This window comes from Vipera ursinii, assembly GCF_947247035.1.
Source record: "Vipera ursinii genome assembly, chromosome: 5".
Lineage (NCBI taxonomy): Eukaryota > Metazoa > Chordata > Lepidosauria > Squamata > Viperidae > Vipera > Vipera ursinii.
In genome coordinates this window covers 62,146,374-62,159,730 of record NC_139518.1, presented here as the reverse complement: position 1 = coordinate 62,159,730, position 13,357 = coordinate 62,146,374, and the positions used below count along the sequence as shown (strand labels likewise).

Below are 13,357 nucleotides of genomic sequence, written 5' to 3'. Positions count from 1 at the left end.
AAAAACACATTTTAATACACAACTTTATTTGCATTTCTGAAAAAAAAATGTGGCTGAAATGCAAAGTAGTTCATTTGCCTTATGCAACATTCTTCGCCCTGAAGTGAAGTTAGCTCCAACCCCCTTAATGTTCTGCCAAGACCTGGCTATGTCTTTAGGTTTGGAGACCCAAGGACACTGGTGAATATTCACTCAATTGTGCCTTGTGGTTGTTTTTTTATTTTAATGATGATTATTTTGCATTTTAATAATTGATCTTTTTATACATAATTTTGTTATATACCAGCCACTTTAGTGAGGTGGGCAGCCATATAAATTTGATTAATAATAAACTGCCTTATCCTGCTAGGACAGGGGTAGGCAACCTTGGCTCTTTCATGACTCGTGGACTTCAACTCCTAGAATTCCTGAGCCAGCATAGCTCATAAAAGAACCAAGGTTGCCTACCCCTGTGCTAGGACAAGCCCATCCTACCCATGCCGGCAGAAAGTGCCAACTTTGGATCCTGTCAATCAAAGAACTCCGACTAGTAGGATACAGAAGAGACTTCTCTGATGCAATGTCCACCCTTTGGAACATTTTTCCATCCAAGGCAGAGGTGGGGAACTACGGCCACTTTTGGACTTCAACTCTCAGAATTACTGAGCCACAAAGGGGCCATAGTCCCCCACCCATCTCTGCCCCCTCCCTCCTATTCTTCTGCAAGATCCTGAAGACCTGGCTCTGCTGGTTGGCCTGGGGACCAAATGGGGGAGTCCCACAATAGAGGTGGTTGCTAAATTGATGATAGGCTCCCCCTTCCCCCTTGCTTTCTGCTCTTAGCCCATCCATCTTCTTGTTATCCTGTTGATGTATTTATTCTTGTGTTCCTTTGTTATTACTTTATTGTTCTGTTATTTCACTTGTGCCTTCTACGCATCTTTTCATTTTTCTTCCTTTTTAATTATTGTAAGCCTCCTAGAGTAGCCCCATGGTGAGATAGATGGCAAATAAATTTAACAACTAAATAAAAGAAAACAGAAAAAAACCCTTCATAATGGCATTTAAAGAATAATGGTCAAAGTTTATTTCTCCAACTGTACAATCTTAAATATGTAACAATATAAATAAAATCAAACAGTCCATGTTGGACAGAAGCACACATTCCATTTTGATCAAGGCACTGATTTACCACAATGCAATAGGCCAGCATTAAGGTGGATCATTGAATTCCCAGATTATTTCCTTCACTGTCCTGAGTCAGCTGCTGCAGTATGTTTAAAATAACGTCTGTTCTTTCCAGTAAAGTTAGATTTTTGTTTGCTGCTGATCGCAAGAGAAGTGAGTAAGCATACTTATTCACCTTAAGGTTTTCTTCATCTTTACTGCTAGAGAAAGGCAAAATGGAACACAAGTTATCCAAATGCTTAAAGAACACTGACAAATATTGTTTTTGCTATAGCACATCAATAGGAAGAAGAGACACTTTAGTTTGTTCAAGAGAGAGAGTTCCCTATTTTACATCAATTTTTTTTCCCCACTGAAGACTTTTGAGTCACATCTCGTACTGCTTCCAAAAGTTGCCCAAATCCTTAAAAACAGCTTTTCAAGGGGTGTGAAAGCTTCATTTTAGCGGCAATTTATTGGATCAAAAACTTATTCTTTCAGAAATACATCCATATATAAAGTTAACTGAAGATGTCTATTTACATGTTTCTTTTCTTTTTAATAAGAAAGCAGATAGAAGTCAGTTTATCCCATGGGAAAACTGGGAGAATTTACCCCCTTACTCTTCTGAGAAGGCAGAAAAAAAATAACATTCATTCCATTCTGCTATCTGGAGTAAACTCCATTATCTCATTATTATCTTATTCTATATGTTTTCATCAGTGGCTCTTAAAATTTTCACCTTATGATCCCTAATTACTGTCAGAAATAATTACATTCATTCCAGTTCTACCTTGTGTTTTTTTTTCTAATGCACATGGTTATTCACTTGTGTAGAATTAAAGAACTGTTTGGCAGGAAGCCTTCCCCCCATTTATGTACCATTAACCTAAGGATAGTTCCTACCAATTCCATTCAGTATGTTTTTTACTGCCATTATCAGAATATTGTTCTCACCCTCAAATTGATTTCCCTTTTTGCTCTATAAAATTTCATTTTTCTTTCTTATTCTCTTTAATCTTATGTCAATTCTTCAAAACACCGTAAAATTATCCATCAGTATCCAGCCCTGACTTTATCGCCCCATTCAGCAAACTTCCCCCTCACATCAGCATCAAGTTTTTTCTTTGAACCTTAATAAACACTTCTACAATTCTTTCATCTTTATTTTTTTATGTCTTGAGTAAAACCACAATCCCTGATTTGCAGATTATGACATAGGGGACAGTGAGCTCTTTCAAAACTTGATTATGATATACCTCAATACTATTTAATTTGAAATATAGTTATCTTTTTGGCAACAATAATACAATCGCAAAATTCAACCAGATTTAGCTCAAACAATGGAAGAGCAATTTAGGCATCCACGATGCCCCTATATTTCATCTACTGACCTTCAGATTTTAATGAGGAGGATTACAACAACTATGACAATCAAATATATTAAGATCTTTTTGTTCTTATTTGGAGTCTCATGATATTTTGGCTGCTTTTAAAATTATTATTTTTTGTATATATTTTATTGGCATTTTTTAACATAACATAAATCATTCAGTAATTTGTAAACAGTATGTTGTCTGGGTAACATTTATAAGACAATTTTTAACAATTGATTTCTATAATCTATATTCCATATGTTAATTTCAGTTGATTTCCCCTTTCCCCAAAGTATATTTCTTTGCAAAACATTAGATTAAAACAATTCTCATTATTTTGATAAACAACAATTAAGTATATAGTTTTTCCAATAATCCTATTTGTCATTTTAGTTGCCTTATCGTAAATCCTGTTACTGTGCTTATTTCAGCTTATTTCTCCCCCTAAATTCTAAATATTTATTTTATTTTATTTTATTTATTTTATTTTATTTTTCTTTTATTTTATATTCTTACTAGTGACAATTTTCTCAACAATTAACTACATTTACATTGGTGGATTTAATTCTATTTTTTCCATATAAGCCCTCTCATACTTTTATATTTCTTAATCAATAAGTTAAAAAAGTAGAAAGAGAAAAGAAAAAAGGAGAGACAAAAGAGGAAAGAAAGAAGAAAAAAAGACAAAAGCACTAAGATACAAAAAATAACATACGACTGAAGATATGTATCCCTCCTAATTTAATATATATTTATTCCCTCAATTTCTTATTCTTTTTGACTATAGCTGAGAATGTATTTAATCTATTTAAACTTTAAGCATTCCATTCAGTAGATCTAATCTAATCCTTTAACTCTCATTCAAAAGACATTTTTTATGCTTTTCTTATCGTCACATTTAAATAACTAACACGTTTGCTTTGTTTGAATCATTTCAACTTTTTTTACAGAAAGGAAAAAGGAAAAATATATTGTATTAATTATAAAAAAATTCATCTCTCTAAGAGTAATATATTCCAAAGTTTTTCCATTTCTTTAGCCATATTCAAACAAATGTTTCTTATTGTATTAGTTAACAAAAAAAATTCATCTCTCTAAGAGTAATATATTCCAAAGTTTTTCCATTTTTAGCCATATTCAAACAAATGTTTCTTTTTTAAGTATTCTCTCTGATAAGTCCCATCATCTATTTTCTTGATTTCCATTTTAGTCTTTTTTTTTCCTCTGGCCATTGCCTTTCTTAATCAGTATGTTTTGCTGCATCATTCGTTTACCTGTAAAGTATTATTTCTCATTTTTTTTCCTTATCTTCAAAGTTGCTTGGACGTGTTGAAATATTTCCCATTTGAATTAAATCATGATTTTTTTATTTTATACGGTTCCATCTTTAAGTCTCTATCCTCAGAATTATGTTCAGTCATCTCTACTGTCTTTTCCTGGGAAATTTCTTGGAGTGAAATTAATTTGGAGATAAGTTGATTCATACTCTCAAGGTTCTTTTGTATTTCTTTGTGGTTTAAAATCATTGTCCTTTGAAATTGTTGCCGCTTATCATGTTTCCTTTTGTAAAGTATTCATTGCTCCAGATTTGTTACTCTCACTTTGTTTACACAGTTGCATTTTTTAAGAACTTTGAGGGTCAAAGAAAAAAAAATCCCCACCAGTAGGTGTCAGCGTTTGCTCATTTTTCAGGTCTTTCTAGGTTTTTTTTTCTCTTTCTAAAGGGTAACCAAAAGGAGAGAGTAGAATCCCCCTCCTTTTTTCCCCGGGAGATCTCTTATTTTTGGGACTTTCTTCTTCAGGAAAATAGGTAGGATAGAGAAAATCAATATTCTTACCCAGATTCAAGCATGCTGATTAAAATCCTCTTTGCCCCACCATTTTGTCTTCTCTAGAATTCTTTTTTTAATGTATTTTATTAAGTTTTTACAATAACATTCTTTAGTGCTTAGTAAACAGTGTGTTGTCTGAGTTCAATGTTTAAAAAATAATAATAGTTAATTCTAAAATCCCATAATCAATATGTTAATCAGTGGTATATTTTTTGATCTTTTCATCCAATGGTATTCTTCTTTTATCAACATTTAGCAAATATTCTTAAAATTCAATACATATAAAGTTAAATATAAACCTTTTTCATGTATTTATACAAATAACAGTAACATCAGCACATTGCATCTTTTTATCAGTTTATATTTCAGTTGTATTTATAATAATCATCTTATTAGATCACTATATGTTGTTTTCAAAATTCTTAAACTTAATTTCCCCTCTATATTCAAACCATTCTTATCAGTCATAGTTTTCTCAAAGTTAGTAAACTTTAAATATCCAACCTTTTCATTCATATATGCCATCCCAATATTTTCACATTTCATATATTATAAAAAATACTATACTACTTGTATGTCTTATCTCTCTTACTATGAGACCCCCTTATATCTATAATTTATCTATTCTTTTAACCATATTCAAACAAGTGTTTAATTATATAGTACTTCCTCAGGTAGATCACATGAGATCCCTCAAATCTGAGTCTAGCCTTCCTCTTTTGCCAAGTAATTTTCAAAATTAGTGTATTCAACTTGTATTTTTGTGTATTCCTGTATTTTTCTAAATGCTGTTGGGAATAGAAAAAACAAGTTAGGTATTTTTTTCTCCCAAACTTTAATGATTGTCCTGGTTGCTCTATAGTCCATTTCGTTAGATTTTCTTTTGATTTTGAGGTCCTGAAATATAGAATATCTTTTCCATTTCCATTGTTATGGTAAAAATTTGCAAATTTTCTTTTGTTTGTATTAGTTTGTAGTTCTCTTGAGCTATAGTTTCCCTTTTTGGGTCACTGACCTCTGATTTATATTCTGTTATCTGGTCTGTTTGTTCATTCTTTTTCATCATTTTCTGAGAATTTTTTACTTCTAAGTTTAAGTTGGAAATGTGCTCATTTATGTCATCGAAGTTGTTTTTAATCTCATCATGATTTGAAATTATTGTCATTTGAATCTGTCGCTGCATTGCATACATTTCCTCCTGAAAAGTATTTGCCTTGTCTTGAATTATTGCTCCTGCAGATTTCTAATGTTCCAGGCTGGGGCCTTCAAAGGAAGATATTAGATGTAGTTTCCTACCAATTTTTAATAGGTGTGCAGCATTCATTTTATCTCCCCCTTCCAGGTGTTCTTTCAACGGTACCATAGTGTCTGTGTTTTGCCTTTTAAACCAGCCAATCTTAAAATCCAAATCACCAAATTTTATATAGTTCTTAACTTTTATATATGTTTTTTAATAATCCAATGTGCTTCCAATTATCAAAGTTACACTGAAGGCAGTATTTTATAACATTTCTTCTGTTCAAGGGTCTTCCAATTTATCTTCCAGCCAAGGTTGCAGTCCAGAATGTTTGACTATCCAGTAAAATTCCCCCCTAGAAGATCAGCCAATAGTTAGTTTTTATTTTTCTGCAGACAGCAGTTTTTGAAGCAAATGTCATTCTCAATTTGTGGTATATGGCCCAGTATGTTTACTTTTTTTGTTCTCAGCTGTTTTCTATTTGGCTGAAAGTTATTAAAGTTCAAGGGAACAGATTATTCTTTGTTTCAGGACGTCTTGCCAATTTTTGAGTCAGTGTTGCTGTTGTTCTATACTAATTCTCCACTAGATGTCAGTGGTAGTTATTTATTTTCCAACTTTTCAAACAAAGAATTGTCTTTTTTTATAATTTCATCAAAACTCTTACAGATGTAAAATCTTAACGGTTATTCTTAATTTTCAGATTTACCCAGTTTATAACATTATTAATTTCATTTCAATATATTTCTTTCCCCCGTGAAGTTAATTCGCCACTTCCGTCTACAGAAGAGTGGAAGTATAATCCCCTTCCTTCTCACTCTTGGAGGATTTCTTGCTTTGGGTATTTTTTCCAGGGAATCAATTACAAAATAGAAGAGAGAAGATCAACGTTCGCATCCAGTTACAAGCATACTGTTCACCATTGTTCTGGTTTGTGCTCTTGGACTTTGGCTGCTGGTAGCTTGGGCTAGACACTGGTGTGCAACTAGCCTTTCTCCTGTTGGACTGGAGGACTTCCCCCGGATCGAGCGGATTGACCGCCATCATTCCGCGATCATCAGGGTGCCCCTCCTTTGTCACCTCTCTGGGGCAACTTTTGATCCAGTTAGGGTCCCCTGGCAGAGCAAAATCAGCCATGAGGTGGGGAACCCCGCAATCCCTTGGCTGCATCGCTACGGGTTGGAACCACAAGTCCCTTAATAAACACTTTTAAGCACTGTCAAGGTATTTACCAAAAAGATTAATCACAACTGTTCTTATTTGGGAGCTAGGTTATTTTTTCCTTTCAAATCTATCAGATTCCCCCAAAATGGATTTCAATTTCAGCATTGCAGAGATTTTCAGGTCTTTGCTTATTCATAAATCCTTACTACAGTAATTAAAGGAATTAATGCCTGCTAAAAGAACTGCCCCATTCAGTTCCAACTAAAACAAAAAGCCTGTGTGGCTTCCCCAACTCTGACTCAGCCTTGAGTTGTTATTTCCAATAATTTTATCCAGATCCATTACATTGCTCCCCGCTCTTGAAGGAATCACCAATTTATCCCACAGGTAGCCCTTGACTTATGATAGTAGCTGGACCCAGAATTAACATTGTTAAGTGATGCAGTTGTAAAGTGCAACTGAATTGCTTAGCAATAGCAACCTCTGAAGTCCTGATTACCATTGTTAACTCAATCCCATGTTTTTAGGTGAGGCAATTTCCTGCTGGCTTCTCACAACCTAAGTCAATCCTTTAAAAAGAATGTTGTCCTTTTTTTATTACAGTGAATAGATGGAAGGGACCTTGGAGGTCTTCTAGTCCAACCACCTGCTCAAGCAGGAGACCCTATACTATTTTAGACAAGTGACTGACCAGTCTTTTTAAAAAAACTTCCAGTGATGAAGCACCCACAACTTCTGATGGTAAGCTGTTCCAGGGGTTAATTGTTCTCATTGTTAGGAAATTTCTCCTTAATTCCAGGTTGCTTCGCTCCTTGATTAGTTTTCATCCATTGTTTCTTGTCCTTTCCTCTGGTGCTTTGGAAATAAGTTGACCACTTCCTCTTTGTGGCAGCCCCTCAAATATTGGAATATGGCTATCATGTCACCCCTAGTCCTTCTTTTCTCTAGACTAGCCATGCCCAATTCCTGCAACCATTCTTCATGCCATGCACCCTGTGCCCACTTACCATTGCAGCCTACTTCTCGCCAGCCCACTTCTGTGGCATCCCCCAGCCTGCATTTTGTTGTCAGAGGCCTTTCCAGAAGGCCTCTGCAGCCGAGAACCGAGCTATGGATCCAATGCATAGCTCAGTTCTCGGCTGCAGAGGCCTTCTGGAATGGGCTCTGATGGCAAATGCAGGCCAGAGCTCCATTCTCAGCTGCTAGCTGGGCGGGGCTGTTGGTGCCACTGCTGTGAGGCGAAAAAGATACCCCCCTGAAAATAAAGCCTGATGCCTCTTTTGAAGGAAAAAAAATAGCCCAGATCTTATTTTCGGGGAAACACAGTTAAGTCCCAAACCACAGTTTGCTATTATGACTATTCATTGCCAGCACTAAGAAGTATTCAAATATCTGCCATGATTAGAACTATCACAAAAATATAAGTGGTCTTCATTTAGAGACCACAATTGGGACCAGCTTGGTTGCTATGTGAAGTGATTACTAAGTAAAACCACAACTGCATTTATGATCTTAATTTGCTTTATAGACTGGCAAAGGGTGTAGCTGTAAGGATGGGTCGTATAATATGAGGCAGTTGCTAAACAAGGACCACCTATATTGTCTTCTGAATTCATATTTTAATGAGCATACAATAATACCTCTGGTGATTTATATCATACTCTTTGAAGAAAATACTGGTTTTAGTTCCCTCCATCTGCCCCAAATGAAAATTTCAAATTTCCATTACTATAGAGTACCACAACATTACAGCAATTATTGGTATCAACAGGTTATATAACAAATGGGTTAATTTTGAAATAGGAATTATATTCTTTGTGTTCTGTATTTATATTGCCATCTTGTGGAGACTTAGAAATTCTATTACAATTCCTGTGAACCTTCTATTACAATTTCAACCTGCCATATATTCATCTCCTTTTCTCTATGGATATTTTTTGTCCTAGAATGCTAACATTGTTAGTTTTGAATTGATTACTGGCTTTTTCCTGGCAAGACTGTAAATTATCTCCTTTCCCTGTAAAAACAAATATTGACAGCTTTCCCCTGATTTGGATGAATCAAAGTAATGAGCTTACTGCTAAAAACGAGAAACTTTCATAACTTGATATAATAAGTCTAAGATTCAGCAAACTACACAACACAAGCATGTAATTTATCATCTTTATACATTAGTACCATATATGAAATATAATAATATAAGTATGAATTAAGCACATATGAAAGAAATCATAATTTGCCTGTTACATATAGATACCTGAAAACAAGGGTAATACTCTTTTTCTGCATCTTCAATTCCTATATCTAAATCTTCTATATAAAACAGATATATGTAGTACCATGAAAGACAGATAAACAAGCATTTCCTCATGTAACAATTCTCACATTAGATAAGAACATGGACTAAAGGAAAATGAAACACTAAAACAGTTTACCCAACTGTTTGTGCATCCTAAAATGACCACATATACAGAACACACATGAAATAGCAGTAGATAACTTCTGCAGAGTTTGGAAAACTATTCTTGGATTTCTATTTAGAGTACTGATACCCAGCCAGTGATTCAAGTTCATATTTAAAAAGACATTTCTACATGGTTTAGAAAGAAGTTAAATGAAAGTAACACAATATGTTGGCACTTACCCAGTTTTCTTTTTGGTTGATGAAAGCAATTTGATGATCTGAAGAAGAAGAAAAGACAATCGAGATTCAAATATACCAAGGAGCTTTAATATTTCTTCCTTATTAAGGTTAGTCGATGGATCTTCAACAGGAACTCTTTCAGCATTGCTTGAGTCATCAACACAGTTCTAAACAGAAAGGGTGTTATGGAATTACTGTAATGTCTAAGCAATATGCCTTCAGAATTTCATTAGGTGCACTTCTACAGTCAGAAGTCTACAATGCTGTTTTTTTAAAAAAAAAATAGTTAAAGTGATAAAATTGAACCTACTCAGGCAAACATCTTTTTATAACAAATAGGAACTTTGATATGTGAGATCCAAACATAGTATACAATATAATATGAAAGCAAATCTGAACATAATATGCAGATATGAAAAGTAATAGTTACCTGTTCACATTCAGCACCAAGCTCTTTCCTGATAGATTGAAAAACAGACCGACACTGAATCATTATATCTAAGGCCCCAGACAAAGTCTTTAGTTTTCCAGTGCTGCTATTCTGACCTAATAGAATCAGAAAGGTAAGCAACATAAATAGTTCATAATTGCCCTGCCTCAAAATAGGAAACTACAATTTTTATTTTTTGAACATATACTGTAAACATTTTGTTCAAATGTTCCCAGAAAATTCATCTATTTAAAATAGGATTTGCACTCTAAATTAGAGAAATGCCTTAATTTACTTACTTGTCATCTGAAATTCGGCAAAAGCCACTCTTTCCAATTGCACACGGAGAAGTTCACATGGTGCATCCTTCAAGAGCTGAAAAAACTTCACAGCTTTACTGTAATGAAGATCAACCAGTATCCTGTGCTGTTTACGCTGATGCTCATCACCAACCTTCATCAATAACATATTTTGACAAGTCAGCTCAAGAGAATAGCAACCAGTATTTTATATTAGGATATTTTACCAACATACCCATTTATAAGCATGCACATTTACAGAAAGACCATGTAATTATACCTGATTTCTCAAACAGCTGTGGTACATGGAAGCCAACCTGTGGTGAATTGTGGCTGCTCGGTACTGGCAGAGAGGTTGCCGTGTAGTCACTACCTCAACATCACAGTATTTCAAAGATTTCATCATTGACTCACTAACTTCTTTTTCTATCTGAAATGCACAAAAGGAAAACTTTCAAAATTTATATTAAAATCAGTTAACTTATAACCTCATTATAGTCCTGTCCAAAATGATAATAAGCCTCAACAGGGATCATATAATTTGTCTCCCAATGATATAACAAGAAATCTATTTTCAGGCCTAGGTTCACCATTGAAACTGTTTTGGTAATCCCACAAGAATAACCTATGTCAGAGACACAAAGTGACAGTCATACTGATTTCCCTGAATTTCTTTCCAGTTTTCCATAGCTGACCATGACATCAGGTGAATGGCATGACATTCTAAAGCATGGTCAATGGAGCTAGGACAAAAAAATACATTTGATTTGATTTCATTTGGAAGTATATTTATTTACAATTAAATTACATTAACTTAATGCACTATATACACAATATATACTATACACACTATATACTATATACACAATTTGCTCCTTTTTGTCATACAGTATTTACAATTCAGTAGAAACTGAAAGAGCTTTAAAGCCTACAGTAGGCTCTGAAAAGGGCCTCAGATTGTACATTTCTATCTTAAATAATGGGGGGTCCACTTATCTGTTAGAAAAATTGTCCCAAGTGTTCCAATCCAATCACAGAGCTCTGAGAATCCTGTTTATAATCGTTTACGTTTACGTTTACGTTTTATTTAATTTATATATCGCCCTTCTCCCTGGGGACTCAGGGCGGTTCACAGGGCATATAAATAAAAATACAGTACTATACAAAAGTTAAAACAAAGATTAAATCAGTGCCCAAATTAAAAAACAATAATGCAATCTAAAATGACAATTTAAAACCCAGCTCCCCCATCAGGCCAGACCAGCCAATTCAAACAAATGGGTCTTCAGGCCACGATGGAAAGTTCGGAGGTCCGATGCCGTCCGGAGCTCCACCGGCAGTTGGTTCCACAAAGCCGGGGCACCCACAGAGAAGGCTCTCCCCCTGGGGGCCGCAAGTCGGCATTCCCTGACCGGAGGCACCCTGAGGAGGCCCTCTCTGTGGGAACGCACAGGGCGGAGGGGAGTTGAAGCCGGCAGCAGGTGGTCCCCGAGGTAACCCGGACCCATGCCATGTAGGGACTTAAAGATCATAACCAAGACCTTGAACCTCACCCGGAAGACAACTGGCAACCAATGCAGCTCGCGGAGCAAAGGTGTAACATGGGAGTACCGGGAAACTCCCAAGACAACTCTCGCGGCCGCATTCTGTACCAGTTGGAGCCTCCGAGTGGTCTTCAAGGGAAGCCCCATGTAGAGAGCATTACAGTAGTCAAGGCGAGAGGTCACGAGCGCATGAGTGACCGTGCACAGGGCATCCCGGTCCAGATAGGGCCGCAACTGGCGCACCAGGCGAACCTGGGCAAAAGCCCCCCTAGTCACGGCCACTACATGATCTTCTAGGGTAAGCCGTGAATCTAGGAGGACTCCCAAGTTGCGAGCCCTATCCACGGGGGGTAAGAGCTCACCCCCCATAGAAAGAGATGGAACATTTTGAATGTCCTGGGATGCCGGAATGCACAGCCACTCAGTCTTGTCAGGGTTGAGCTGAAGTCTGTTCCTCCCCATCCAGACCCGAACCGCCTCCAGGCAACGGGACATCACAGCGAGGGCATCACTGGGGTGGTTTGGGGTCGAAAAGAAAAGTTGGGTATCATCGGCATATTGATGATACCCAACTCCCAAACCACGAATGATCTCACCCAGCGGTTTCATGTAGATGTTGAACAGGAGAGGCGAGAGAACCGACCCCTGAGGAACTCCACAAACGAGAGACCTAGGGGCCGATCTCTGCCCCCCTGCCAACACCGACTGCGAACGTCCCAGGAGATAGGAGGAGAACCACCGAAGAACTGTGCCTCCCACTCCCAATCCCCTGAGACGCCGCAGCAAGATACCATGGTCGATGGTATCGAAAGCCGCCGAGAGGTCTAATAGGACTAGGACAGAGGAATATCCCCTGTCCCGAGCCCTCCAGAGATCATTCACCAGAGCGACCAATGCCGTCTCCGTGCTGTACCCGGGCCTGAAACCCGATTGGTAGGGGTCCAGATAATCCGCTTCATCCAGGACCAGAGGGAGCTGATGCGCCACCACACTCTCAACAACCTTCGCAAGAAAGCGAAGGTTGGAGACTGGACGAAAGTTGTTCAATACAGCTGGGTCCAAGGCAGGCTTCTTGAGGAGAGGTCTCACCACCGCCTCCTTCAAGACGGTGGGGAAATAACCCTCACTCAAAGAAGCAGATATAACCGCCTGGAGCCAGCCTCGTGTCCTCTCCCTAGCTGCATAAACCAGCCAGGAAGGGCACGGATCCAACAAACATGTGGAGGAGCTCAGCCTCCCCATAATCCTGTCCACTTCATCAGGGGTCACAGAATCAAACTCTTCCCAGATAACATTGACAAGACCGCCCGTGTCCTGATCGCCTGACTCTGCCCAGCTGGAGTCCAAACCGGTCCGAATCCGAGCGATTTTATCCGACAGATGTTGACTAAATTCCTCGGCACGACCCTGCAAGGGATCCTCCCTCACCTCCTGATTAAGAAGTGAGCGAGTCACCCTAAACAGAGCGGCCGGGCGATTATCTGCGGACGCAATGAGGGTAGAGAAGTAATTACACCTCGCCACCCTCATCGCTGCGAGATAAGACCTAATATAGGTTCTTAACCGCAACCGGTCGGGTTCGGATCGGCTCGACCTCCAACAGCTCTCTAGGCCCCATTTCCGACGCTTCATCTCCCGGAGCTCCACGGAGAACCATGGAGCTCGCTGGGATCTGCGCCGGGTCA

At 37.6% G+C, this 13,357-nt stretch overlaps 1 protein-coding gene across 4 annotated transcripts in view; it reads right to left on the bottom strand.

Annotated features, from left to right (window-relative positions):
- Positions 1 to 1,034: 1,034 nt before the first annotated feature.
- The window catches only part of EDRF1 (erythroid differentiation regulatory factor 1), a 53,575-nt gene continuing 41,252 nt past the window's right edge, over positions 1,035 to 13,357 (bottom strand). For 2 of the 4 annotated variants that reach the window (XM_083364100.1, XM_083364102.1), the window contains 5 exons: positions 10,409 to 10,558; positions 10,129 to 10,282; positions 9,830 to 9,945; positions 9,400 to 9,566; positions 1,035 to 1,367 (listed from right to left, as the gene is read on the bottom strand). In XM_083364100.1, coding sequence (XP_083220226.1) covers positions 1,202 to 1,367; positions 9,400 to 9,566; positions 9,830 to 9,945; positions 10,129 to 10,282; positions 10,409 to 10,558 — 753 coding nt within the window. In that variant the 3' untranslated portion in view covers positions 1,035 to 1,201. The remainder of the gene's footprint in view (positions 1,368 to 9,399; positions 9,567 to 9,829; positions 9,946 to 10,128; positions 10,283 to 10,408; positions 10,559 to 13,357) is intronic. The other 2 variants (XM_083364101.1, XM_083364103.1) reach the window with 1 other exon arrangement.